At 37.7% G+C, this 25,215-nt stretch overlaps 1 protein-coding gene and 1 non-coding gene across 3 annotated transcripts in view; one reads left to right on the top strand and one right to left on the bottom strand.

The window, feature by feature from the left end:
* Armh3 (armadillo like helical domain containing 3) overlaps nucleotides 1–25,215 on the top strand; it is a 168,320-nt gene that overhangs the window by 28,335 nt on the left and 114,770 nt on the right. For both annotated transcript variants that reach the window (XM_048807214.1, XM_015494694.2), the window contains exons 14-18: nucleotides 3,449–3,550; nucleotides 13,210–13,268; nucleotides 15,181–15,246; nucleotides 16,244–16,313; nucleotides 17,898–17,958. In XM_048807214.1, the coding sequence (XP_048663171.1) occupies nucleotides 3,449–3,550; nucleotides 13,210–13,268; nucleotides 15,181–15,246; nucleotides 16,244–16,313; nucleotides 17,898–17,958 (358 nt within the window). The remainder of the gene's footprint in view (nucleotides 1–3,448; nucleotides 3,551–13,209; nucleotides 13,269–15,180; nucleotides 15,247–16,243; nucleotides 16,314–17,897; nucleotides 17,959–25,215) is intronic.
* On the bottom strand, nucleotides 10,850–10,955 carry LOC125618010. Its single transcript, XR_007349219.1, has one exon. It is a non-coding gene; the product is annotated as a U6 spliceosomal RNA (small nuclear RNA).

The following is a 25,215-nucleotide window of genomic DNA, read 5'->3' as shown; positions in this document are numbered from 1 at the left end:
CAAGTGCTTTTTCTTTGAGTAAGAAGCAGTGTAACTCTAGCTTGTCCTTGTCAGGGAATTGACAAGAATAATGAAATGCCAGCTCTGAAAGGGACCTCAGGGTTCAATATTGCCTGTTCTGCTAAATTCTCAGGTACTTGTAAGAGTTAGATATTTTATGCAATGTACTACTATATGAATATATACTAAAATAAATGTAAAATAGTAGTGTCATATCATCCAACCATTTGACAGATAAGGAAGGAATTGAGGCCAGAGAAATGAAGCAGTTTATTGAGAGTAAAGGTTTGTGAGAGTAGAGACTAAGAACTAAAATATGTAATCAGGGCAGGGACTGTGTCTAGTTTGCCCAAACATAGTCCTAGCATGGTTATAGCTTAGTACATAATTGTTGAATAAACTAATGAGGTAGTGAACCTGTGATTTACTCACTGTTAAGTGTCTGCTGGCCACTCAGAGATGGAAATGACCAGGATTTAAGTGTATTACATTTGGGAGTTTGGTAGGTATTTAAGACTTCTTCCCCTAAAAACAAGAAAGTAAATTTTTACTTTATAACATAAGAAAAAGATAACAGAACCTAAGAAAAAGGTATGTTTGAGGAGTTAGATATGTGTAACTTAATTTAAATATTACACAATGTATGTATGTATCAAAGTATATTGTACCCCATAAGTATGTATGATTTTTATGTTATTATGGATCCATTAAAATAAATTAGGAAAAATAAATTATGACCTTTGCCCAGAAATCTTTGTCTTACCTGAATTCATTCCATTGTAGACTTAGTGTGTTCGATGGAATTCCTTAACCTAAAAATAATCTACATTTATATTGATGTTATATCTCAAATGTTGACCTAATTTTGTGTAAAGAAGTATAGGAAATCCATTTTTTATTCTTTTTTTCTATTTCCCTCCTGTTTGGTTGTGAAATGACCTCCTTTGTTCTGCTTTTTCTTCTTTAACTTTATTTTTGGTGGGGTGCTGGGGATCAAACCCAGGGCTTCATGCATACTAAGTAAGCAGTCTCTCACTGAGCTACATATTGAATTTGTGCCAGTAGTGTTTTAAGATGATATAAGTAGTACAGGAGTAAGGCAGGGAGGTGCCATTGATATTCAGGTCTGTGATAGCAAATGGGATCTGTTTCAACTTTATAGCCAAATTCTAAAATATCTTAATGAGAAGAAGCAAGTAGTGAGGATTGCCTACTTATCTGTTTATTCAGGTCACTGAATAAGCCAATGAAAATAATGTACTTTCTCTTTAAGGATGAAGCCTGCCTGGTTACCATGGATATCAAAAACCACACACACACACACACACACACACACACACACACCTCAGTTCCATGTGATGTTGGGATTTGGATGCTTTCAGAGAACTGCCTTTCAAACTGTTCATTGTGAACACTTCCACCCACACACTTGATTATGCAATGGCAGGATTTGTGCTTGCTTACCTACAACTAGTGAGCTTTTATTTTTCTAGTGGGAAGATCAAGTCAGCCCACTTTGAGATGACTGTCACTCTTGACAAAAATCTGCTGGGAAGAATTATGAAGCCAAAGGTCAAAGGAATGGTTAGGAAGGAGATTTTAATTTGTGAGGAATTTTATTCTGTCTGTTCTGTTTGTTCTTGTTTTGCTCTCCTAACTCATTTCCTTTCTGCAGGGGTCCTAAGTATTATAACCTTATTTTTAAAATTTTTGGTTTTTAATTATAGTGCTGCTCAGTAGCCCAGTTATATTTAAAGGTATGTCACTGGAGCCATTATTTTTAAAAGCCAGCAGTTTAGCAGTTACATTTGTTCTCAGTTCAGACTTGACATTTGACAACTCCGCCTTGGCATGAGAGGACTTTCTGGTAAACTAAAAATACATATACTTCTATATTTTTACATATTATATAAGATAGTTTTCCGGTTATTGCTGTGTGTGAACCAGAAAAAAAAGTCCCACTTACTAGTTAGATTCCTGTTTGTATTGGATAAAGGAATGATTATGGGCTCTGAGCTTCAAAAATAAGCTGTGGTTTGAAATGACAGTTTCAGGTCATTAACCTATAACATGAATTAAGACCTTTTAGTATTTCAACATAAAAATATATTTATCTTTTTGTAATTTTGGGGGGGGGCGAACTGTGGGAAAACAGCTAAGGGTTAGGCATACCAATTTCCTCTCATAAGGCTTTTTGCTGTGCTTGTTGTGTATTATGTATCCATAATATGCAAATATTTCCCATTGTTAATAAACGTTTTCTATATACATTGTAATAACTCCAGTGGGATCCATTATACTTATGAATACATATTATAAATGATATCCTAAACTCAGCTGAGTGTTCATGGCTGAAGATATAGTACAAAGCTATAGATTCGCCAGCTTATGTGAGCCATCATGAGACTCCTTTTGTTTTTATATTATGTCTTAGTGTGAAAGCACTTAACAAGTTGACTAATTCTAATTTGAAGTCGTAGAATCTTGGAAGTCTACCTTAAGACTGTCCTATGTGGGTCAGTCCTGGTCTGGTCCCTCATTGTTCATCAGAACTGTGATTCAGTGTATATGTGAGGCTTTTTCAGAAATGACAGCTGAATAGCTGGGCATAGTGGCACATGCATGTAATCCCATCGACTTGGGAGGCTGATTCAGGAGGATGGCAAGTTTGAGGCCAGTTTCAACAATTTAATGGGGTTCTAAACACATAGTGAGATCCTGTCTCAAAATAAAAAAAGGGGGTGGGAATGTGGCTCAGTAGTTAAGCATCCCTGGGTTCAATCCCTGATACCAAAAAAAGGAAAACAAAACAGATACAGCAGCTGGATATATGAAACACAGTTCCCAGGCTGTACTAATCAGTTATGTTTACCTATTTTCAGTCTGCTATTTTTTTCAGGTTCCCTTTCATGGGGCAAGAATTATGGGATAGAATTTTGATGTAGTTTTGCCTGTTATTTCCCCCCTTTTGTGTTGCATACTTCCAGTCTAAAGGCTTGTTCTCAAAATTGAGCAAAATTTCTCCTTATTAGGAAGGAATCTTCATTTATTTTAAGCAAGAGACTCATCAAAGCAAAGCTCATTTATACTTAATACTTATCTTTCCTTTAGGTAGAAATTACAGTGCTTTTAAGAAGGGCTCTGAACCTTTAGGGTTATGTGGGGCTGGAAGTAAAATCAGCTCTTCTTAGGATTTTGGGAGAAAAGTACTATTCCTGGAGACTGACTGTATATAGGAGAGGTCATTGGGCTTAATCTGGGGAGTAGATACGGCTCTAGAGACCTAGGAAGAGTAAATACAAGTTTTATGGTAAGTACTTGGTTCTCCTTTTGTTGCAGGAAAAGTGTATTTAGTCATTTTCTTGCCTGCTGGCAAATTGGCTATGTGGGTAGAAGTGTTAGATGGAATATGTTATGGGCTAAGTGCATTTTATGTGTTCTATTCCAGTTATAAGTTCTGTGGAACTCCCACTGGATGCAGATGTACAGACCAGTAATCTGCTGATAACCTTCCTAAAGTATAGCTCAATTGTCATGCAGGACACCAAAGGTAAGGTATGCTACTTTGGGGGCACAGGAAGCAGGAGGTGCGGCAGGCAGCTAGAATCAATGAGCAGCATTAATATTTTGAGGTTTTGACAAGATGAACCATTGGGGCCTCCTGTTCAGGGTGATTGTTGTGATTTCTGGAAAACAGTGATTTCTCACAGCAAGGTGGAAATAGGTGATGTTGGGAAAACCTGAAACTGAAGGGAAGTTTTAAAAAAAATAGAACAGGAAAAAATTTGGTCTCTATAAAAACTAGCAACTGTCTTAGCAAATCTTGGTAAGTAGATGCACTCTTCTGTGTGGGAAGTTGGGGGGATTAACATGCTTCAGGGAATTCCCTTTTGAGGACAAGAACTGAAAGTATCAGCTTGTGAGAATTAGAGGACTGTTGTGCAGAGTAGGAAGAGGTGAGATTCAGAGGGACTGTTTCCCTAACACTTAAAATAGAAGTGTCAACACTCACCCTAGAAATGCAGAGTGGGAGAGGATTGTTGGAAAAGTTTTGAGTTTTTTTTCTGTTTGATTTCCCATTCTTTCTTTGCTTATGATTTTGCTATGGCCTTTTAATTCCCTGTAGCTTAGCAGACTACTTGAGCTTAGAGTAGGAATGAATTTGAGACTTAACAAATTCTATCCAATATATATGCCAGTTTTTTTTTTCCTATTTAGTGTTTTTTCTTTACATACATAAAATTTACCCTTGTAACCTTTTTAAATTTGAGATGGGGTCTCACCATGTTGCCTAGATTGGTTTTGAACTCCTGGTCTCAGGGGATGCTCCCACAGCATCCTGTGTGCTGGGGCTATAGGTGTGTACCATTTTTAAGTGTACAGTTAGGCATTAAGAGCATTTATGTTCCTGTGCAACCATCATCACTATCCATTTCCAGAACTCTTTTAAAACTGAATCCGTGTACCTATTAAACACTAAGACTCCATTCTCCTTATCCCTGAGTCTCTGGAAATCTCCATTCTGCTTTCTGTCTATATGAATTGACTACTCTAGGTACTTCATATAAGTACAGTTTATCCCAGTTTTAACATTTCTAGGAAATAGGCCTTTTATTCTATTGTAACATTGAACTACCCACTGTCCGCCCCACCTCAGTCTGGTGCTGGGAAGGGAAACCAAGGCCTCTTGCATCTCTTGCATACTAGGCAAGAATTCGACCACTAAGCTACACCCCCAGCACTGAGCTAGCATTTTTTCTCCTTTTTTTTTGTACTCGGAATCAAAGCCAGGGGCTCTTTACCACTGAGCTGTATCCCCAAGCCCTTTAATTTTTCACTTTGAGACAGGGTCTCACTCAGTTGTTCAGGGCTTTACTAAATTGCAGAGGCTTGCCCCCAACTTGTGATCCTCCTGAGTATAGGTGCATGCTACCATGCCTGCCACACCTAGCTAGGATTGAACCCATGGGTGCTTAAACACTGAGCCACATCCCCAGTCCTTTTTTGTATTTTAGAGTCAGAGTCTCACTGAGTTGCTTATGGCCTCGTTAAGTTGCTAAGACTGGCTTTGAACTCACGATCCTCCTGCCTCAGCCTCCTAAGCTACTGGGATTACAGGAGTGAGTGCCACACCTAACTTTTCTTTCTTTCTTTCTTTTTTCTTTTTCTTTCTTTCTTTTTTTTTTGTAGTTGTGGATGAACAGAATGACTTTATTGTATTTATTTATTTTTAATTTTTTTTTTTTTTTTAGTTGTGGATGGATACAATACTTTTGTTTATTTTTATGTGATGCTGAGGATGGAACCCAGTGCCTAACACATGCTAGGTCTCCGCTCTACCTCTGAGTCACAACCCCAGCCCCATATAGCATTTTAATGAACATTTTTTTAGAGGTTGATCCAGTGGCTTCTTTCACTTAGAAGGATTTGTTTGTCTAATTACAAAGTAATTGAAGTATTACTTTTTAAATATTAAAACTTTGTAGCAATAGTTAATTTAGAAAGTAAAAGTGCTTTCAACTAAGTTTTCCAAAATCAATCAGTCTCTTTTTTAGATATACATGGCAGTAGAATGTATTTTGACATACATTCATGGAGTATAACTTCCCATTCTTGTAGTTGTACATGATGTGGAGCTACATTGGTCATGTATTCATATATGAACATAGGAAAATTGTGTCCGATTTATTCTACTGTCTTTCTTATTTCTATGTCCCCGTTTTATTTCTCTTTGTCTAATTCAAAGAACATCTGTTCTTCCCTCACACCTCCTTATTGTGTGTGAGCATCCACATATAAGAGAGAACATTCAGCCTTTGTTTTTACGGGATTGGCATATTTCACTTAACATGATAGTCTCCAGTTTCATCCATTTACCAGCGAATGCCATAATTTCATTTTTCTTTATGGCTGAATAATATTCCATTGTGTATATGTACCATATTTTCTTTATTCATTCATCTGTTGAAGGCCACCTACATTGATTCTGTAGCTTAGCTATTGTGACTTGAACTGCTATAAACATGGATATCACTGTAGTATGCTGATTTTAAGACTTTTAGGTACATACCAAGACACTCCTTTGTGTGCGTGTGTGTGTGTATACCAAATATAACTGTTATGTATGTGTCTTGTTATGAACCCAAATATAAATAGGTCAGCTGGGTGGTTCTATTTCAAGTTTTCTGAGGAATCTCCACACAATTTTCCCTAGGGGTTGCACCAATTTGCAGTCCCACCAGCAATGTATGAGAGTGTACTCTTGTCCCCATATCCTCACCAACATTTATTGTTACTTGTATTCTTTTTTTTTTTCAGTGGTGCTGAGGATTGAACCCAGGGCCTGTGCATGTGAGGCAAGGAAGCACTCCACCAACTGAGCTATCTCCCCAGCCCCGTTACTTGTATTCTTGATAATTGCCATTCTGACTGGAATGAGATGAAATCTCAGTGTAGTTTTTAATTTGAATTTCTCTAATTGCTAGAGATGTTGAACACTTTTTCATATATTTATTTGCTGACCATTCATATTTCTTCTGTGAAGTTCCTTTGCCCATTTATTGGTTGGGTTGTTTTTTTGGTGTTAAGTTTTTTTAGTTCCTTATATATCTGGAGATTAATGCTGTATCTGAGGTGCAGTTGGCAAAGATTTTCTTCCATTCTGTAGGCTCTCTCTTCATGTTCTCTCTCTTTCTCTCCCTCTCTCTCATACACACACACACACACACACACACACACAGAGATATACATATGTTGTAGATGGACACAATACCTATATCCTATATTTATTTGTTTTTTTTATATGGTGCTGGGGATTGAACCCAGTGCCTCACACATGCCAGGCAAGTGCTCTACCACTGAGCCACAACCCCAGCCCCTCTTTTCATGTTCTTATTGTTTCTTTTGCTGTGAAAAAGCTTTTTAGTTTGATATCATCTCATTTGTTAATTTTTTTTTTTTTGGTACTAGGGATTGAACTCAGGGGCACTCAACCACTGAACCATATACCCAGCCCTTTTTTGTATTTTATATAGAGACAGGGTCTCACTGAGTTGCTTAGGGCCTTGCTAAATTGCTGAGACTGGCTTTGAACTTGTGATTCTCCTGCCTCAGACTTCTGAGCTGCTGGGATTAGAGGCATGAGCCTCTGCTCCCAGCTTTGATTCTTGATTTTACTTCTTGCACTTTACGAGTCTTGTTGAGGAATTTGGTTCCAAAGCAGACGTGATGGAGCATTGGGCCTACTTTTTTTTCTAGTAGGCTCAGGGTCTCTGGTCTAGTGCCTAGGTCCTTGATATTTTACTTTGAGATTTGTGTAAGGTAAGAGGGGTTTAATTTCATTTTGCTACATATGGATTTCTAGTTTTCCCAGCACCATTTGTTAAAGAGGCTATCTTTTCTCCAGTATATGTTTATTGCACCTTTGTCTACTATGGGATAACTGTATTTATGTGGGTTTATCTCTGTGTTTTATGTTCTGTACCATTGGTCTTCATATCTGTTTTGGTGCAAATGCCATGCTGTTTTTGTTACTATAGTGCTATAGTATAATTTAAGGTCTGATATTGTGTTGCCTCCTGCTTCACTTTTCTTGCTAAGGAAGGATTGCTTTGGCTATTATAGACCTCTGGTTTTTCCAAATGAGTTTTATGACTGCTTTTTCTATTTCTATGAAGAACATCATTGGAATTTTGATAGGAATTGCATTAAATCTGTATAGCGCTTTTGGTAGTATGGCCGTTTTGGCAATATTAATTCTGCCTATCCAAGAACATGGAAGATCTTTCTATCTTCTAAGGTCTTCGTAACAAAATCAATCACTCTTAACAAATTGAAATATATTTTATTTTTCCTTTGAAACCTTCCCTGTATGGATCTTTAAATCCTATTTTAGGAACTGACTGCTTAGTAAATAAAGTTAAGAGATTATTTGTTTGTTTTGTTTTGTTTTTATAGTAGTGGGGATTGAATTCAGGGCCTCATGCATGCTAGGAAAGCACTTTATCACTGAGCTACGTCCCCAGAACAAAGTTGGAGTTCTTAAATTGTGGTCTGTGGACTAACTTCAGAGTCCTAGATATCAAAAAAGCCATTTTCATGGTAGAGGCACAATTTTTAAAATTATTTTTGCTATCTTACTTTCTGTGAAAAGAGATTAATACCTTATGGATGGTTTAAGGTTCTTGCAGGCATTTAATATACTTTTTTTTTTTTGTAGTTGGACACAATACCTTTATTTATTTTTATGTGGTGCTGAGGATTGAACCCAGCACCATGCACGTGCTAGGCAAACTCTGTACCACTGAGCCATAAGCCCAGCCCCATTTAGTATACTTTTGAAGGCTTTTATTTGCAAAGTGAACTGAACAGGTGCTTGTATGAGGGTTTTGGGAATCTAGAATGTAGCTGAAAAGCAAGAGTGGTATAGAAGGGGAGGACCAGTTTCAGGGGCTTTTGGAGTGAGAAGGAAACACTGGTAGATAGAGGTAGGAGAGTAAAAGACAAATATGGGAAATGAAGACTTGCCAGAGCAGGTTGGTGAGTCTGAGCCATGTTATATTCAGACATATTTGCATTAGCTCTTGGAGATTTATACCTTGCAAATTTAGATTTTTTTCTCTTATGTGTTATGATTGTGCTCTTTCAAGAGTGAGATCTACTGGGCATGGTGGCTCTTGCCTGTAATCTCAGTGATTTGGGAGCCTGAGATAGGAGGATCCCCAAGTTCAAAACCTGTCTCAGGAATTTAACAAGGCCCTAAGCAATATAGTGAGAGTTCGTCTCAAAATAAAAAATAAAAATGGCTGGGCATGTGGCTCAGTGGTTAAGTACCCCTGGGGTGGGTCAATCTCTAGTACACCCCCCCACCTCAAATAAAGGAGAGCTACACACATGGTGAGATAGATGCAGATATTCCATATCACAAATGCCTAACATAGAATAGTCCATTGAGAACTGCCAAGGTGGCTGAATCTTGAGACTTGGCAAATGAGACCTGGCAGGCAAGGATAACAAGATTCTTGTATATGAATTTCCTGAGGCTATTGTTTCTTTATGGAAATGGGTAACATCTTTCTTTCTCTTGAAATATTGTAGCAAACATAGAAGAGAGAAATTGCATGAATGTGACCCAGAAAATGAACTTTCAGCTTTGCTTGATGTAACACAGTGAATTGAGGCTGTGTTGGAACTCATTTTTAGCTGTAAATCATTATATCTTTGTCCTGGTCACTTCACTGTCTGTAGAATAGAAGCCAAAATTTAGGGCAAATTAATTGCAATATGGGTGGTCTCAGTGTTTCTAAACTCAGGCTGCATTAGGTATTTGCCAACAGGGAGACTAAATATGATAAAGGGCAAGGTTAGGTACGATGAAGAGTTAATTTGAAAAATGGTCCCTGTGAACTTCATTGGCCTAGCTCTCTTCTGGTCTTAATCCTTGACCTATTGTGTCATTCTCTGGCTAACAGGATCACATTATGTTCTTAGAGGCAACTTTTTCTCAGCTCTATACCTGTTCTCCACCTAGCATATTATGTTTTTCTTTATTATGTATCTATCCCTTGATATTTATAAGAAGATACTTTTAATAGATAAATATAAATTGTATAGTATAATCTGGGCACAGTAGGGCACAGCTGTAATCCCAGAAATTCACAAGTTGAAGCCTTAGAAATTTAGCAAGACCTTGTTTCAAAATTTAAAAATAAATAAATAAATGAAATATCTGTAAGCTCAGCAATTTGGGAGGCTGAGGCAGGAGGATTGCAAGTTTGAGCCAACTTCAGTGAATTAGTGAGGTCCTAAGCAACTAAGTGAGATCCTGTCTCAAAATAAAAAATTAAAAGGGTTGGGGATGTGGCTCAGTGGTTAAGCACTCCTGAGTTCAATCCCCGTGTTATGGTTTGGATGTGAGGTGTCCCTCAAAAGCTCATGGGTGAGACAGTGCAAGAAGGCTCAGTGGAGAAATGATTGGGTTGTAAGATTCTTAACTCAATCAGTGATTTAATTCCCTGATAGGGATTAACTGAGTAGTAACTGAAGTGGTAGGGTGTGGCTGGAGGAGGTGAGAATTGAGTTGTGGCTTTGAGTATATGTTTGTATCTGGCTAGTAGATTCTCTCTCTGCTTCCTGCTCACAGTTTGAGTTGCTTTCCTCTGCCACACTCTCCTGCTATGATGTTCAGCCTCACTTTGAGCCCCAAGGAAAGTAGCCCGCCTTCTATGGACCAACACCTCTGACACCATGAGCCCTCAAATAAACTTTCCTCCTCTGCAATTGTTCTGGTCAGGTCCTTTAGTCACAGCAGGGAAAAAGCTGACTAAAACACTCCAGTACTGAATGAATAAGTAAGTAAGTAAGAAAATAAATAAATAAAATAATATCCTGGGGTATGGATAGAGCCAAGAAAAAGCTTCTAAAAACATTATAAAACTGGCAATATTGTTCAGTGATAGAATGCACCTGTTTTCAATTCCCAGTAACAAAACAAAAGCTATAAAATCTGTAATAAATAGCATGTTGCAAAGTGTAATAATAAAACAAACATGTGAACTTACCATTCAACTTAAAAAAGTAGAACACTATTAATGCTGTTGGAGGTTCTTTCCCTCTGGAGATATTCCACTTTCTCCCTTGAATGCCTAGTCCTTGCTTTACCCCAAAGGCATCTTTCTTTTGCAGTTGCTATCCCCATTCTACCTTGAATGTATATCTATTTTCCTAAATAAACCTCTGTCTGTGCCTTTCATGTTTATCATTATCTTGATTTGATTCTGCTTTTTAACCCTTTCTGATTTTTGTGTTGCTACCTCAAAGGAGCATCTGATGTACCTTTATTTTATTTTTTAAAAATATGGGACGCTTCACGAATTTGCATGTCATCCATGTGAGGGGCCATGCTAATCTTCTCTGTATCGTTTCAGTTTTAGTATATGTGCTGCTGAAGTGAGCACCTGATGTACCTTTAAAATGGACATTAGTTAAAAAAAATGGACATTAGTGCTGGGGTTCTGGCTCAGTGTCAGCACACTGGCTATCATGCTCAAGGCTTTGAATTTAATCTCCAGTACACCTGTGCACACATGGACATAGGAAAAAAAAAATTTTAACATAGACTTAAAGTTGCTTCACTGAAGTTTTGATAGTTTTAAACTTGGTTTTGTTGGGAGTTTTTTGTTTTCTTGAGTTTAAAACATGTCTATATTGAAATGTATCTTACATTTAAGAAAAAAACTCATTTTTTTAGGTGTAGATGGACACAACACAATGCCTTTATTTTTATGTGGTGCTGAGGATCGAACCCAGGTCCTGGCCATGCTAGGCGAGTGCTCTACCTTTGAGCCACAATCCCAGCCCCCCATTTTTTTTTAAGTTGTATATGGACACAATACCTTTATTTTAGCGAGGCAAGTGCTCTACCACTGAGCTATAATCCCAGCCTGCCTGCCTTATTTTTGTATTCAGAAACTGTTTTTTTTTTTCTAAGTGGAAAAATGGCTACAAGTTAGAAGAGTGTCCTGAAACTAGTTTTGCATAGGCAATGGTATGGCTCTCCTGACTGCTTGAGGGCTCTACTGCCAGCTATAGGGAATCAGATAGGGATTATTAGCACTTTTTTTGCACTGCCTGTCTCTGAGAAGAGGACTGCAACCCCCATTATACCTTCTAATTGTTAAGTTTTAATTGATAGGTTCTGTCTTTGAGGAAGAAGCCGGTTAATGCCAAGAAGAGTAATATTAGCTAACTTCTGTGGCGCTGCAATCTGTCAAGAGGTCTTTCCAGAATGGACTTTGATCTTAAAGCAAATATGAAAATCATGAGCTATTTTTTTTTTTTTTTGGATGCACAGGCATGGCCCTCTTCTTACCTCCATTTCACTCTCTTACAAAGTTCTTGGAAAAAAGTTTTCATGGTTTTGGTAATTGGCAGTGATGAAGTAATTTTTTCCTCCGGTACTGGGGATTGAATCCAGGGCTTTGTACACACTAGGCAAGCACTGTGGCACTGTCTTTTTTGGTCATTTGTATGTGGGCCTAGAGCTCTGTTATGGAGGTTACTGCCTTCTATTCTTCTTCTTTTCTGTGTTAGGGATTAAATTCAGGGCCTTGCACATGGTTGGCAAGCATTCCACCACTGAGCTACCCCTCCACCCTTTGCTTTCTTTTTTAATGATTAGAATGTGAGCTCTGGGAGCTGGAGACCTTTGTTAGATCAGTATGATAGTGTCTAGTACAGTGCCTGCTACATAGTAGGTGCTAAATAAATAGTTGTTGAATGAATAACTTTGTTAGGAGTTAAAATCTTTTTTTGTTTTTGCCTTTTTGTACCAGGGATTGAACCCAGGGGCATTTGCCACTGAACCAAATCCCCAGTTCTTTTTATGTTTTATTTAGAGACAAGGTCTCACTGAGTTGCTTAGGACCTCATTAAACTGCTGAGGCTGGCTTTGAACTTGTGGTCCTCCTGCCTTAGCCTCCCAAACTGCTGGATTATAGGCATATGCCACTGTGCCACTCTTAAAAATCTTTAAGAGTTCATATCTTTCCAGGTCATAAATAATGTGCACAGTGCAAGGAGAAGTATGGACTGGACCCTGGTTCTCCAGTTAATTTCTTTCTGATTTCATTGTTGATTTACTATGAACAGTCATGAAACCTTTCTAGATTTTGTGGTAGGTAGTATAAATGATGGTGCTTATAGGTGGTAGACAAGGGAGTGGGAAAGGGACTGGATCTGACTATTCAGAAGCAAAGGGCTGGTTTGGACACAAAGGCAATGGCCCATGACAAGGTTACAGGGCAGTCCTCTCTTACCAGTTCTTGGGTCACGTTGGAAAGATTTCAGATATGTCTCAGAGTAGCAGGCATGAAGTTATTTGAAGGGATAGGAAAAGGGAAAAGAAGACACTCTGAAGGGAGAGAGTGAGTCGTCTTAGGATGATAAGGAGCATTACAAGGGTTAGATGACTCTCAGGAAAGTGTTTAACATACTAGCAGGATATTTAAGGAGGAAAAAAAAGGAGGTTTTCTGTGGGAATTCTCTTGCCTGGGAGGGAAGGTAGATATACTCTAGTAGTATCTTGATTTTCATTCATGAATTTTGTGGGGAAAGAGAGTTGTGAATGTTACTTTTAATGATATATACCTTTATTTTCTGTTAAAATGTGATCTGTGTGATGGACAGAGAATGGTGTATTTTTGTTCACAGATGAACACAGGCTTCACAGTGGCAAGCTCTGTCTGATCATCCTTACGTGTATTGCAGAGGTATGTCTCAACAGCCTTCCTTCTGGTATTGGTTTGTCTCTTACAAAGTGCTGTTTTTCCTTGCCCTGTCCCTTGCTTCCTTTTTCACGACTTTTAGTGTCCTAATGCTTGGGAGAGAAAATCTTCCCTCTCTGTATTGCCTGTTCCTTCCCAGTAGAAAGTAAACTCCAACAACAGGGTCTTTGTTGTCTTTTCAGTTTTTTTTTTTTTTTTTTGGTATCGGGGATTGAACCCAGGGGTACTTTAACCACTGAGCCACATCCCGAGCCCTTTTTTATACTTTATTTAGAGACAGGATTTTGCTCAGTTGCTTAGGACCTCACCAAGTTGCTGAAGCTAACTTTGAACTCAGCCTCCCGAGTTGCTGGGATTACAGGTGTACGTTACCATGCCCAGCATCTTTTTACACTTTATTCTCTGTATCAGGCATATGGTAGAGGTTCAACCAGCATTTACTAGATGCATTAATAATGAATTGTGATATGGTAACTGCTATAGTTGAGAACTAGAAGATTCTGGATTTTTTTTTTTTTAAGGAATTTTAAACAAGGGAGTTATAACTCTTTAGAAAGAATAATCTTGTCTCTTTGAAGCTACTCTTTTTGGGTCTTTTGCATTTAGCAATATAAAAGAGGAGTTTGGATTTCCTGGGGACAAAGGAGTAGAGAAAATATACAGGGTGGGGAGTGATTGCAGTTTGGTGAAGAACAAGACTGAGGGGAAAAAAAGGAAGAGGTGCTTATGGTTTGTGAAGAGGCACTTTGGATTGGATTAATTAGGCTCTAACTCATCATGGATCTTAGTGACATACAGCTGTGGCAGAACCTGAGTCAGTTTAGAGCTAAATTTATAGCTTCAACCTCTCCCCTTCATTATTCCTTACTCTTTTCTCTCTTAAGAAAAATAGTCAAGGTGGTCCACATGGAATAGCAATCTCTCATAGTTTCCTTATTTATGTTCTCTGTGGGAAGATGACCTCCTTTCACAAGGCTACGGAAAGCTGGTTATAGAAGTGCTGCTTATTAGCAGTGGGCCTGGTGTAATTGCTTTTCAAAAATCTTTCGAAGAAAATCTTTAAAGAAGTTGTTTTTAACAAGTTGCAACAGTTCCCAGTAATTGGAGTCTGTAAGCATGTCAGATCTTCAGAAGAGGTGTTGGGAAAAGGCCAAGGATGTTTATTGCCAATCCTTGGTGAGAAGTTTTTGATTTTCAATCAGTCTTCAGCAAAGCCAGAGGTAGAAAGGTCTTACCTGCTTCCACACTGCCTGTGTAGCACTTTTCTCCTGCTATGCTGAGCTCATTCCTAGTAGAGCACAGACCTTTCTGCTTATTCCTAGAGTCTCATGAGGAGCCTGTGCATGCATCCTGCAGCCCCTAAGAAAACCTTCAAGCTGTCACAAACAGCTGACTCCTTGGGCATATGGGAAGGAAAAGGGAATAGGAAAACAGTTTCTTCTTAGTATTTGCCTTAAGTATTTGGGTCTTAATTTTTATTGTTTTAATTTTTTAAGAGATTTTTTTACCAGTTAAAAATATACTGGGAAAAAAAAGATATAAAATCTCATGACTCAAATAGGGTTTGATGTAAAGGCTCTAGTGGGCTGATCCCATTAGCTTTCCAACTGATTTGTGAAAATAGATTTTGTTTTTTTTTCTTTTTGTATTGGGGATTGAACCCAGGAACGCTCTACCACTGAGTAACACCCATGTTCTCCCCTCCCTCTGCCATTTTTTTTGAGACAGTGTTTTGTTAAATTGTCCAGATTGTCCTTGAACTTGCACTTCTCTTTCTGCCTCACCATGTCTGGCCAAAGTTGTTCTTTAAATCTAGGGATTTGTAGAAGGTGTGATAGATTATACTGAATTTCTTAAATATAGCTCTTACTCCTTACTTTTTCTTGATTTTTATCAGGATCAGTATGCCAATGCATTTTTGCATGATGACAATATGAATTTTCGGGTGAATTTACATAGAATGGTAGGTGTTACTTTTGCTTCTTATTTTCTCAGAGAATATTTTTTGTTGGCATGAAATTAATTCTACTAGAACAAAAAAGGATGGGAAATTGTACCAAAAGATTCTTGCATGACTGCTGTTCAGTAGACTCATTATCTTTGGGACTTTTGTGCATCAGAGAACTGTTTCTTGCTCAAGAGAGGATAGAAAGAGCCACAACCATAAGAGACACTGCATTGTTATCAGAATGTGTCAGTAATGTTCCAGTTTCAACCAAGTGATGGGTCTCAGCCTATGTTTTCAAAATGTAATGTGATCTTAGATTGGCCAAGACTAGGTGCTCAATGATTTTATTCATCTGAAAGATGGGACAAATAGAATATGGAAGATCAGGAACTATCCTCAAGCTGTAGGTATGTTTAAAAAATATTGCTTTGAGGTTTAGATTTGAAACTTTTGTTTTTCCATTTGGTACCATGGTTGCATCTATAACCACCACCATCACCTCCTCTTCTTTGCTTAATTATTATTATTATTTAAATTATTTTTTAGTTGTAGATGGACACAATACCTTTATTTATTTGTTATTTTTATGTGGTGCTGAGGATCAAACCCAGTGAGATACATACATGTGAGACGAGCACTGTAGCTACAGCCCCAGCCCTGATTTTTTTTTTATCAAAGAAAATTACAAGTGTACCTCTTTTGATGTTAATAATACCGTTCATGTGGTATCAATAGAATAAAAGTAAAAACAGCAACTTTTCTATTTAGTGTGCATCAGTGCCCTTTAGGACTGTTGCCTTGCTGTGAATTGTATTTTTGTCACCCACTTTTGCTGGTAACTGAGAAGCATTTACAAGTCTTCCCTGTTCCCACCTCCACCATAGAAAAAGAGAAAGAAAAGGTAGCGTCTCTGCAGAAATGATTTTATTTGCATTAGAAACATATGTGATAAAACATTGGATATCAGTTCATTTGTCTGCTAATTTCCTTTTTTCTTTTTGTGTGTGTGAAGCCTATGAGACACAGGAAGAAGGCAGCAGACAAGAACCTTCCCTGCCGTCCTTTAGTATGCGCGGTACTAGGTGAGTGAGTATCATCAAAATTGGCATTTTTTTTAAGGCAATGATAGATTTTCATGAATAAGATCCTGGTTGATATGTTTCTTCTTCAGAGAAGTTATTAGTTATGTTTCTTCACTGGCCTAAGAAATCGTGTTTATTGTGTGATTGATAGCAATCCTAGTGAATAGAGTACTCAATAAAGGGTGCTGTTGTTCAAAGAAAGCCTTTTCCAGGGAAACAGATGACTATGTCTAAACTTTATACTTGATTTAAGTTTATAAATTATCTTACTCTTGATCAAGATTTCGAAATTCTTCCCTGTTTTTCATGGTCCACATTGATGTGTCAGGTGGTCAGGAGTCTTGAAGTTCAAAGTTCAGGCAAATACAAAACTTCCCCTAAGTAAATGAGGCTGAGAAGGGGTTGACAGAGCTGACAGGTAATTTTATCTGCCTAGAATCCTGTATTTTCCTTAAGGGAATTAGCAGAACTCTGTGTGTATGTGTGTGTGTGTGTGTGTGTGTGTGTGTGAGAGAGAGAGAGAGAGAGAGAGAGAGAGAGAGAGAGATACTGGAGATTGTACCCAGGAGTGCTGTACTACTTAGCATCCCTCAGCCCTTTTCATTTTTTATTTTGAGGCAGGGTCTCCCTGAATTGCCCAGTGTTTTGATTCTGTTGCCTCAGCCTCCTGAGTAACTGGAATTACTGGCATATGCCACCATACTTAGCAATAGAACTTTTTTTTTTTTTTTTTGTACCGGGGATTGAACTCAGGGGTGCTCAACCACTGAGACATATACCCAGCCCCCTTTTTATATTTTATTTAGAGAGAGGGTCCCGCTAAGTTGCTTAGGACCTGTATAAGTTGCTGAGGCTGGCTTTGAACTTGAGATCCTCTTACCTCAGCCTCGTAGCAGTAGAACTCTTTCAAAATCTTGATTTTAGAAACTGTTGTTAAGACTATGTAATAAGCATTATATAATAAACTTTTGTTGAACCAGAGCTTCACAGATTATTTCAGTTGATATCTATCAAACAATGTGATAATGAGATGGGATAGACATAGTTTTAGAACTGAGACTGGTTACACAGTGTGATCTATAATTTCTTCTTCTGCTTGCCTTATTACTCTAGTCTCTAGTATGACATCCCTCTTGCATTGTATTAGTGCCATTGGTTTCCTCATTCTGGAGTAATGATATAAATTTCATCTGTACAATGAAATTTTCTGTGTATTTGAATTTATTCAGGGAGTAGGAAAGTGAACTTTTTTTTTTTTTTTTTTTTTTTTGTGGTGCCAGGGGTTGAACCCAGGGTCTTGTGCATGGGAGGCAAGCACTCTCAACTGAGCTGTATCCCCAGACAAGAAAGTAAACTATTTTTGTTGTTGTTGTTGTTAATTTACAAGTGGCAGATGGTGAACAGTGTTGCAAAAAGTGTCTTATACAAAATAAATTTAGGCATATGTGATTGCAGATGTGGGTAGAGGATGCCATTCAGCATGAATTCAAGGTGTATGGTACTCAGAAACTTTTTTTGCCCCAAGTCAGAGGCAAAGAATGCATTTATTCTAATTGATCTAGTTTTTCTCCTTTCCCCTTTTAGACTTGATGGTAGAGTTTATTGTAACACACATGATGAAGGAGTTTCCTATGGATCTCTATGTGTAAGTACCATGATTTATTTAATAAGTGCACATCTATTTTAAAGAATCAAGTGTTGGGAAATTTATGGTTATGTATATTTTACTTAAGAAAAACAAATTTAGGGCTGGGGCTGGGGCTCAGTGGTAGAGCACTTGCCTAACACGTGTGAGGCACTGGGTTCAATCCTCAGCACCACATAAAAATAAATAAATAAAGTTAAAAAAAAGAATTCTGTTTAAAAAAAAGGAAGAAAAACAAATTTATATGTGAATTGTTAGGGAACATTTTATATATCTTTTCAGAGGGCGAAAAAGTACAAACCACAGTTAGGATTCTGCACATATCTTCATAATCACTTTTAGGGACGTTGTATAGGGACCTGGCCTGATGCCTTAAAGAAGTGAACATAGGGTGCTGTTATAATCTAAAGATATGTAATACCAGCTGATGATTTAGTTGTCTCAGGGCTTTAACATTAAAGTAGTCAGTGGTAAATAGAACTAAGATAGGAATAAGTCAAGGGAGGGTTTCTGGTTCATTCTTAGCCTACATTGTCCTGCCTCTCTAGCTAGAATCTTACTACCTAGGCTTGTCTGGGAGAGTCCTGATCTGATTGTCTATCACATTTCTTTACAATGAGGACAGCTGGATGGAGGCAATTGAAAATCATCATAGTTTAATAAAGTTAAAGTCTTTAAGTTTTTTCTGTCCTTTGCTACTTCTACATTCTTCTTTATGATATGCCACATTGTATCTCCAAATATGTGTATTTTTTTTCTTCTTTCTAAACCATCTTAGTTGAGTCTGACAATGGGGTTGGAACCTCTGGTTTGGGGAGGAAAGAGAGCAATTTGGTGCATAGTAAGTTTTTTATATCTTTTTTTATTTGGTACTAGGGATTGAACCCAGGGACACTCTACCACTGAGCTGTATTCCTTTTACCCACATTATTTTTTTATTTAGGAACAGTATTATTTAGTTGCTGAGGCTGGCCTGGAACTTTCTATCTTCCTGTTTCAGCCTGTCAAGTCACTGGGATTACAGGCAAACACCACCACACATGGCTCTCAAGTTCTGTGTACTTATTCCTGTGCCAGGTCTAGGATGTAGAGAGAGAGAGAGAGAAATCTCTTGATAGAGCAGATCTCCATTTTTTTAGATTGCATGTAGACTGTATAGTCTTGTTTTACTAGTTTTAGAGTAATGATATAAGTTTTACTTTTAGATAAGTATTTTGCATTTTGCATTTTTTTCCACGTGTTTTGGGTGTTTAAAAGTAAGTCTGGGGCTGGGGTTGTAGCTCAGTGGTAGAGTGCTTGCTTACCACATGTGAGGCACTGGGTTTGATTCTTAATACCACATAAAAATAAATAAAGAATTGTGTCCATCTACGACTTAAAAAGAAGAAGAAGAAGTAGTAGTAGTAGTAGTAGTAAGTCTGGTCCTTAATTTCAATTCAAAAACCAAGGAAGCTTTTATTTATTTATTTTATAACATTTACCGGAAGAACTTACTGCTTATTTAGATGAACCTTAGTTTCTTAAGGAGTAGCTTTATTTTTGCTGTAAACTTTATTCCTCTTTTGATTATCTTTTTTTTCCTTCCTTTTTATTTTGGGGATTGAAAATAGGGGCACTTTACCACTGAGCTACATCCCCAGCCCATTTGATTTTTTTATTTTGAGATAGGGTCTCACTAAGTTGCTGAGGCTGACCTTGAACTTTTGATCATTTTGCCTTAGCCTCCCAAGTTGCTATGATTATGTTTGTGTAGCTATGCCTGGAGATTAGCTTATGTTCTAGTTTTAGGATATGCTATTTACTTTGTAGGTTAGATCACTATAGCTCCAGTTTTCTCATTGTACAAGTAGGAAACTGTGGCTCAGGAGATTAGGTGTTTTTCCCAGGGGTCTTCTGTTAGTAAGCACCATTGCCTGAACTTGAACCAAATTTTCTTGGGCTGTTACCATTCCTTCCAAGAGTATTAGTTAGCTATTGCTGTGTAACAGACTATCCTAAAAACCTAGTGGTTTAAAACAAATGTTCACTGTCTTACTGTTTCAGTGGTTTAGCAATCCAGAAGTTTAGATAGAGAGGCTTGGCACAGAGTCTTTTAAAGTGTTTGAATCAAAGTGTTAGCTGGGGCTATAGTCATCTGAGGTTTTTCTGGTCTGGAGAAACTGCTTTCAAGCTCACTTAATGGTTATTGGCAGGCCTCAGTTCTTCACCACCTGGAACCTCTCTATTGGGTTTTTCAATATGGTAGCTGGCTTTCTTCAAAGCAAGTAATCCAAGAGAGAAAGAAAAGGAGTGTGAGAGCCCAAGATGGAAAGCCAAAGTATCTTTTCTAATTTACTCCTACATGACATATCATTTCTTTGAGTCATATGGACCAACTCTGATACATTTGGGAAGGGACTATACGAGTGTGCTATGGTTTGAATGTGTCTCCCTAAGGTCATATGTTGGAAACTTAATCCCCAGTGCAACAGTGTAGGGAGGTGGGTCCTAATGAGAAGTGTTTAGGTCATGAGGCTCCCCCCTATATGAATGGATTAATGCTGATTATAAAAGGGCTTGAAAGTGAATTCATTCACTTTTTCCCTCCGTCCCCTTCTCTTTGTCTCTTTCTGTTCCTCCTCCTCTCTTGTTCTTTCATGTATATTTCTGTATGTGCATTCATCTCTGTGTGTGTATGCTCTTGCCTTTTCATCTTTCACAATAGAATGATGAAGGTCCTTTGCATATGTTGGCATCTTGATATCAGACTTCACAACTTCTATAACTGTGAGAAATTATTTCTTTATAAATTATCCTGTGATATTCTATGTGGCAACACAAAACATACTGAGACAATGGATGCAAATATCAGAAGGTCAGGATTGTTGGGGGACATCTTTCAGGCTGGTACCATAGTTGCACAGCTAGTAAATTGTATAACCAAGATTCATACTCATTTCTCTCTAACCTTGGAGGCTGACTCTTAAGCACTTTTGGGATAAACAACAAAGGAAAGATTTGTATAGAGTGGCTGTGCTGATGGGCCATCAGAGAAGATATCAGAGATGATTGCATTTGACCTGAGTCATGAAGAAACACTAGAGTTTTCTGTGTGCAGTGAGGGAAGGACATACCAAATAGGAACAGCATGAGCATGTTCAGGGGCTTAGAAGCTTAACAGTGTGTATGTTTGGAGAATAGAAAGTGATTCTGGCTGATAAGAGTGTAGTGTGCATGGAGGAAGGGTAACAGTAGAAAGAAATTTGCCTGAGATAGGGAACAGTTGAAGGTAAGGATGATATGACAGGATTGTATGTTGAGTACTGTAGAGATATAGGTAACTGTCTACCCAACCCTCACATTTCTAGCCAGTGAACCTGTACTAAATGTCCTGTACTCCAGCCTCTGCCCCTTAGTTCCTGACTTCACCTTCAAAAGTTTTTGTATTACCTTGCTTTCTTAGGTGGTTTTTCCACCTGTTTTCTAATGGGATATCCTGAGGTTAGGGAAGATGGAGAAGATAATGAGGCATCAAATTGACAGAGGCTAGGCAAAAGGTCCCACCTTCAGGTTGAATTTATTTTCTTCATTATACCATGGGCTTGTTTCCAGATATTCCTTCCCCTACTTCCAACTTCCTTTCCAGTTTTTGGAATTTGGAGTATCAGGTCCTTTTTAGGTGAACTTCTCTGCTCCTAGCTAGGCATCAGGCCAGGTTGCTGATTTCACTTCGCATTATGCACAGCTTCTCAGCAGCATACAGTAGAATGATAAATTTAAAGCAAAAATAAATGTCTACCATTTCAAATAAGTTTATAATCCTCCTGGTGAAATATGAAGAAATATGGAGTATGGAAAGACTTAATACTTAGAGCCAGAATCTGGGTCAGAAGTGAATCAATTTTATATCAGTATATGAATGCTGTAGGTAAAGTAATGATGAGGGAAGGTGCTTATACAAAAGAAAGAAAGAAGGAAATAAAGTCTTGCCTGGAGCAGTAAGAGGTAAAAAAACCTAGCCAATTAATTTCCAACCCTGACTGTACTCCTTGATTGTTATTGCTACCTCAGGATTTGGGAGTGAGAAATAGCCTTTAGGGAGAATAAACTCTTCTTTTTTTAGAGAGAGGGCAATACATATTATACAATATACAATACATATTATGCATATTATACAATATGTATAATTATGTATAATATATGTATATTATACAATACAATACATATTACACAATACATGTTATACATATTATACAATACATATTTTGACATAGGGTCTGGCTAAGTTGTTGAGGCTGGTCTTGAATTTGCTATCCTCCTGCCTCAGCCTACCCAGTTGCTGAGGTTATAAGCATGCACCTCTGCACTTGTCTAGCCTCTTTATTTTTTTTTTTAAGAGAGAGAGAGAATATGAATTTATTAATATTTATTTTTCAGTTTTTGGCGGACACAACATCTTTGTTTCTATGTGGTGCTGAGGATCGAAACTGGGCCGCACACATGCCAGGCTAGCGTGCTACCGCTTGAGCCACATCCCCAGCCCAAGCATTCTTAAAGTTACTCTTATGTGGACAACTTAGACTCTTTTTAAGTCAGATATTCCCAAAAGAGAGGAATATTTTTCAGTAGGTCCTAGAAGAAGATTTCAGGAGAAAGTGGGACTACCTGCTATGTATTTTTAAGGACATAACAATTATTAAAATTTTCATTCCAAGCTGGGGTTGCAGTTCAGTGGTAGAGACCTTGCCTAGCATAGGTGAGGCACTGGGTTCAATCTTTGGAACCACATAAAAAACAAATAAATAAAAAATAAATGTTAAGTTCATTAAAATATTTTTTTTTATTCTGCTTGGCAAATAGTTTAAGTTACTGAGACCAAAAGGCTAATGATGGCATCATTTGGGAAACTGGTGACAGGAACAGAGTTTAGGAATAGTGTTGGATTGGCTGTGAATGAAAGTGGTGGATATAGGTTAGCACCTCATTGCTGCTCTGGAGTGGCTTAGTGATGTCAGATGGCATTATCAACAGGAGCCAAGGTATAGGATGTCTAGATTCTTGGTATGTGAGAAGACCTGGCACTCAGGGATGTACAGTGCATGGGTCATCATGTGTGGGCAGCATTTAGCCACCCTTAGTGGCTGCAACAAAGTTATAGCACTGGGGACCCAATAATGGTCAGTTTCATGGGGAAATTGATAGAAAAGTTTGTAGAATACTGAGCAAATCATAGCTCAAATAACGGCATCATTTAGCCAATGATGACTGCATCAAACAGGAGATGGCAGCCCAATTTCTAAAAATCAACAAATGATTTGGTAACCAATTTCCCTTGGATCGTGAATTATTATGAATTGTTATAAATGTCATGTCCCATATTGTTTGCCTCTTTTTTTCCCCCTGTACTGGGGATTGAACCTAGTACCTCATGAATAGACAAGGGCTGTATCACTGAGCTAAATTCCCAGCCTTTTTTATTAATTAATTAAAAAAATTATTTTGAGATAGGTTCTTGCTAAATTTTGCAAGGGCGGATCTCAAACTTGTGATCCTCCTGCCCTACTTTCCCAGTAGCTGGGATTCTAGGCATTCACCACCATACCTGACTTATTGTTTGCCACTGATTGATTGATTGTACTGGGGATTGAGCCTAGGGTCCTTTACCACTAAACTTCATTCTCAATCTCTTTTTACTTTTTACTATGAGACAGGATCTCGCTAAATTGCCCAGGCTGGCCTTGAACTTATAAGCCTCCTGCCTCAGATTCCTGCATTGCTTTACAAAATGTGCCACCTCACCCAGCTGTTTACCTTTTACTTTTTTTTGTTGTTGTCGTTCTTTTTAGTTATACATGACAGTAGAGTCAGTTCTGACATATTTATACAAACTTGCCTTTTACTTTTTTTTAATATTTATATTTTTAGTTGTAGTTGGACACAATATCTTTATTTTATTCATTCATTTATGTGGTGCTGAGGATCGAACCCAGGGTCTCACACGTGCAAGGCGAGCGCTCTACCACTGAGCCACAACTCCAGCCCACCTTTTACTTTTAATTGTTAAAGTTTTTTTTTGTTTTTTTTTTAATCAGAGAAAAGGTTGTATTTTTAGGAAGTAAGGGCTATCAGTATTTTCCTTTCTAATTTTATCTGTAGCTTTTAAGCTTTTTTTTTTAAATTAGTTACTTCTATTTTAAAATATATTGGTACATTATAATCTTTGAATATAAAGCTTCAGAATTATCAAAGATGAAAAAGATATTTTTACCAGGTATCTAATTCTTAAAAATTTCATTTGTCTTATTCTTAACTTATTAATTGCTTACAATTTTGAAATACTCTCAAAAGAATATATTATTTGGTTGTGAATAACTTTGAATATTCAAAAGAACTTTTGTGATGATAGAAAGTTCTTAGCATGGCACTGTAGTCCCAGATACTTGGCAGGCTGAGGTAGGAGAATTACTTGAGCCCAGGAGTTGAAGTTCAGCCTGGGCAACATAGGAAGATTCTACCTCAAAGAAAAATAGAAAAGTTCTATATATATCTGTGCTGTCCAGTGTTGTAGCCATTAGCCACAGGTGGCTGTTGAAAACTTGTTTTGTGGTTAATACAACTGAAGAAATGAATATTCAACTTTACTTTTAATGTAAGTAAAATGTAAGTTAATTATAACTGTAATTTAAATTTTATTTAAAATATTTAAAATAAAATATTTAATTAGATCTATAGACTTTAATTTTTTGTTTTTGTATTCTGTGTCTGCCACTTTCAATAGAGTAATGATGATATATTCTTCTTCCCTTTTCTTTCTGGAATGATGCTCAATTGAAAAGTATTGGTGGTGCCTGAGGAGTCACTTGGGACTGTTGACATCTAAGTGGTTGAAGCCCCCTTTTCCCATTGATAAGGGAAATGGGTTGCACAAGCATTTCGTGTGTGTGTGTGTGTGTGTGTGTGTGTGTGTGAGAGAGAGAGAGAGAGAGAGAGAGAGAGAACGCAAGCATGAATGAGAGAGATTAAGATTGAGATTTATTTACCAGAAGAGTTGAACGTGTATGTTCTTTTCTTTTGCATGTGTACTTATTCATATCCAGTGTCTTTAGTGGCCCTAGCAAAGTTGCTCCACTAGAGAGATGGTGTCTGTTGGGCTGGGGTTGTGGCTCAGAGGTAGAGCGCTCCCCTAGCATGCAGGAGGCACTGGGTTCGATCCTCAGCACCACATAAAATAAAATAAAGATATTGTGTCCACCTATAATTAAAAAAATAAATATTTTT

This window comes from Marmota marmota, unplaced genomic scaffold (assembly GCF_001458135.2).
Source record: "Marmota marmota marmota unplaced genomic scaffold, marMar, whole genome shotgun sequence".
Classification (NCBI taxonomy): Eukaryota; Metazoa; Chordata; class Mammalia; order Rodentia; family Sciuridae; genus Marmota; species Marmota marmota.
The sequence above is the reverse complement of the archived record's forward strand: the minus strand, read 5'-3'. Positions and strand labels throughout refer to the sequence as shown.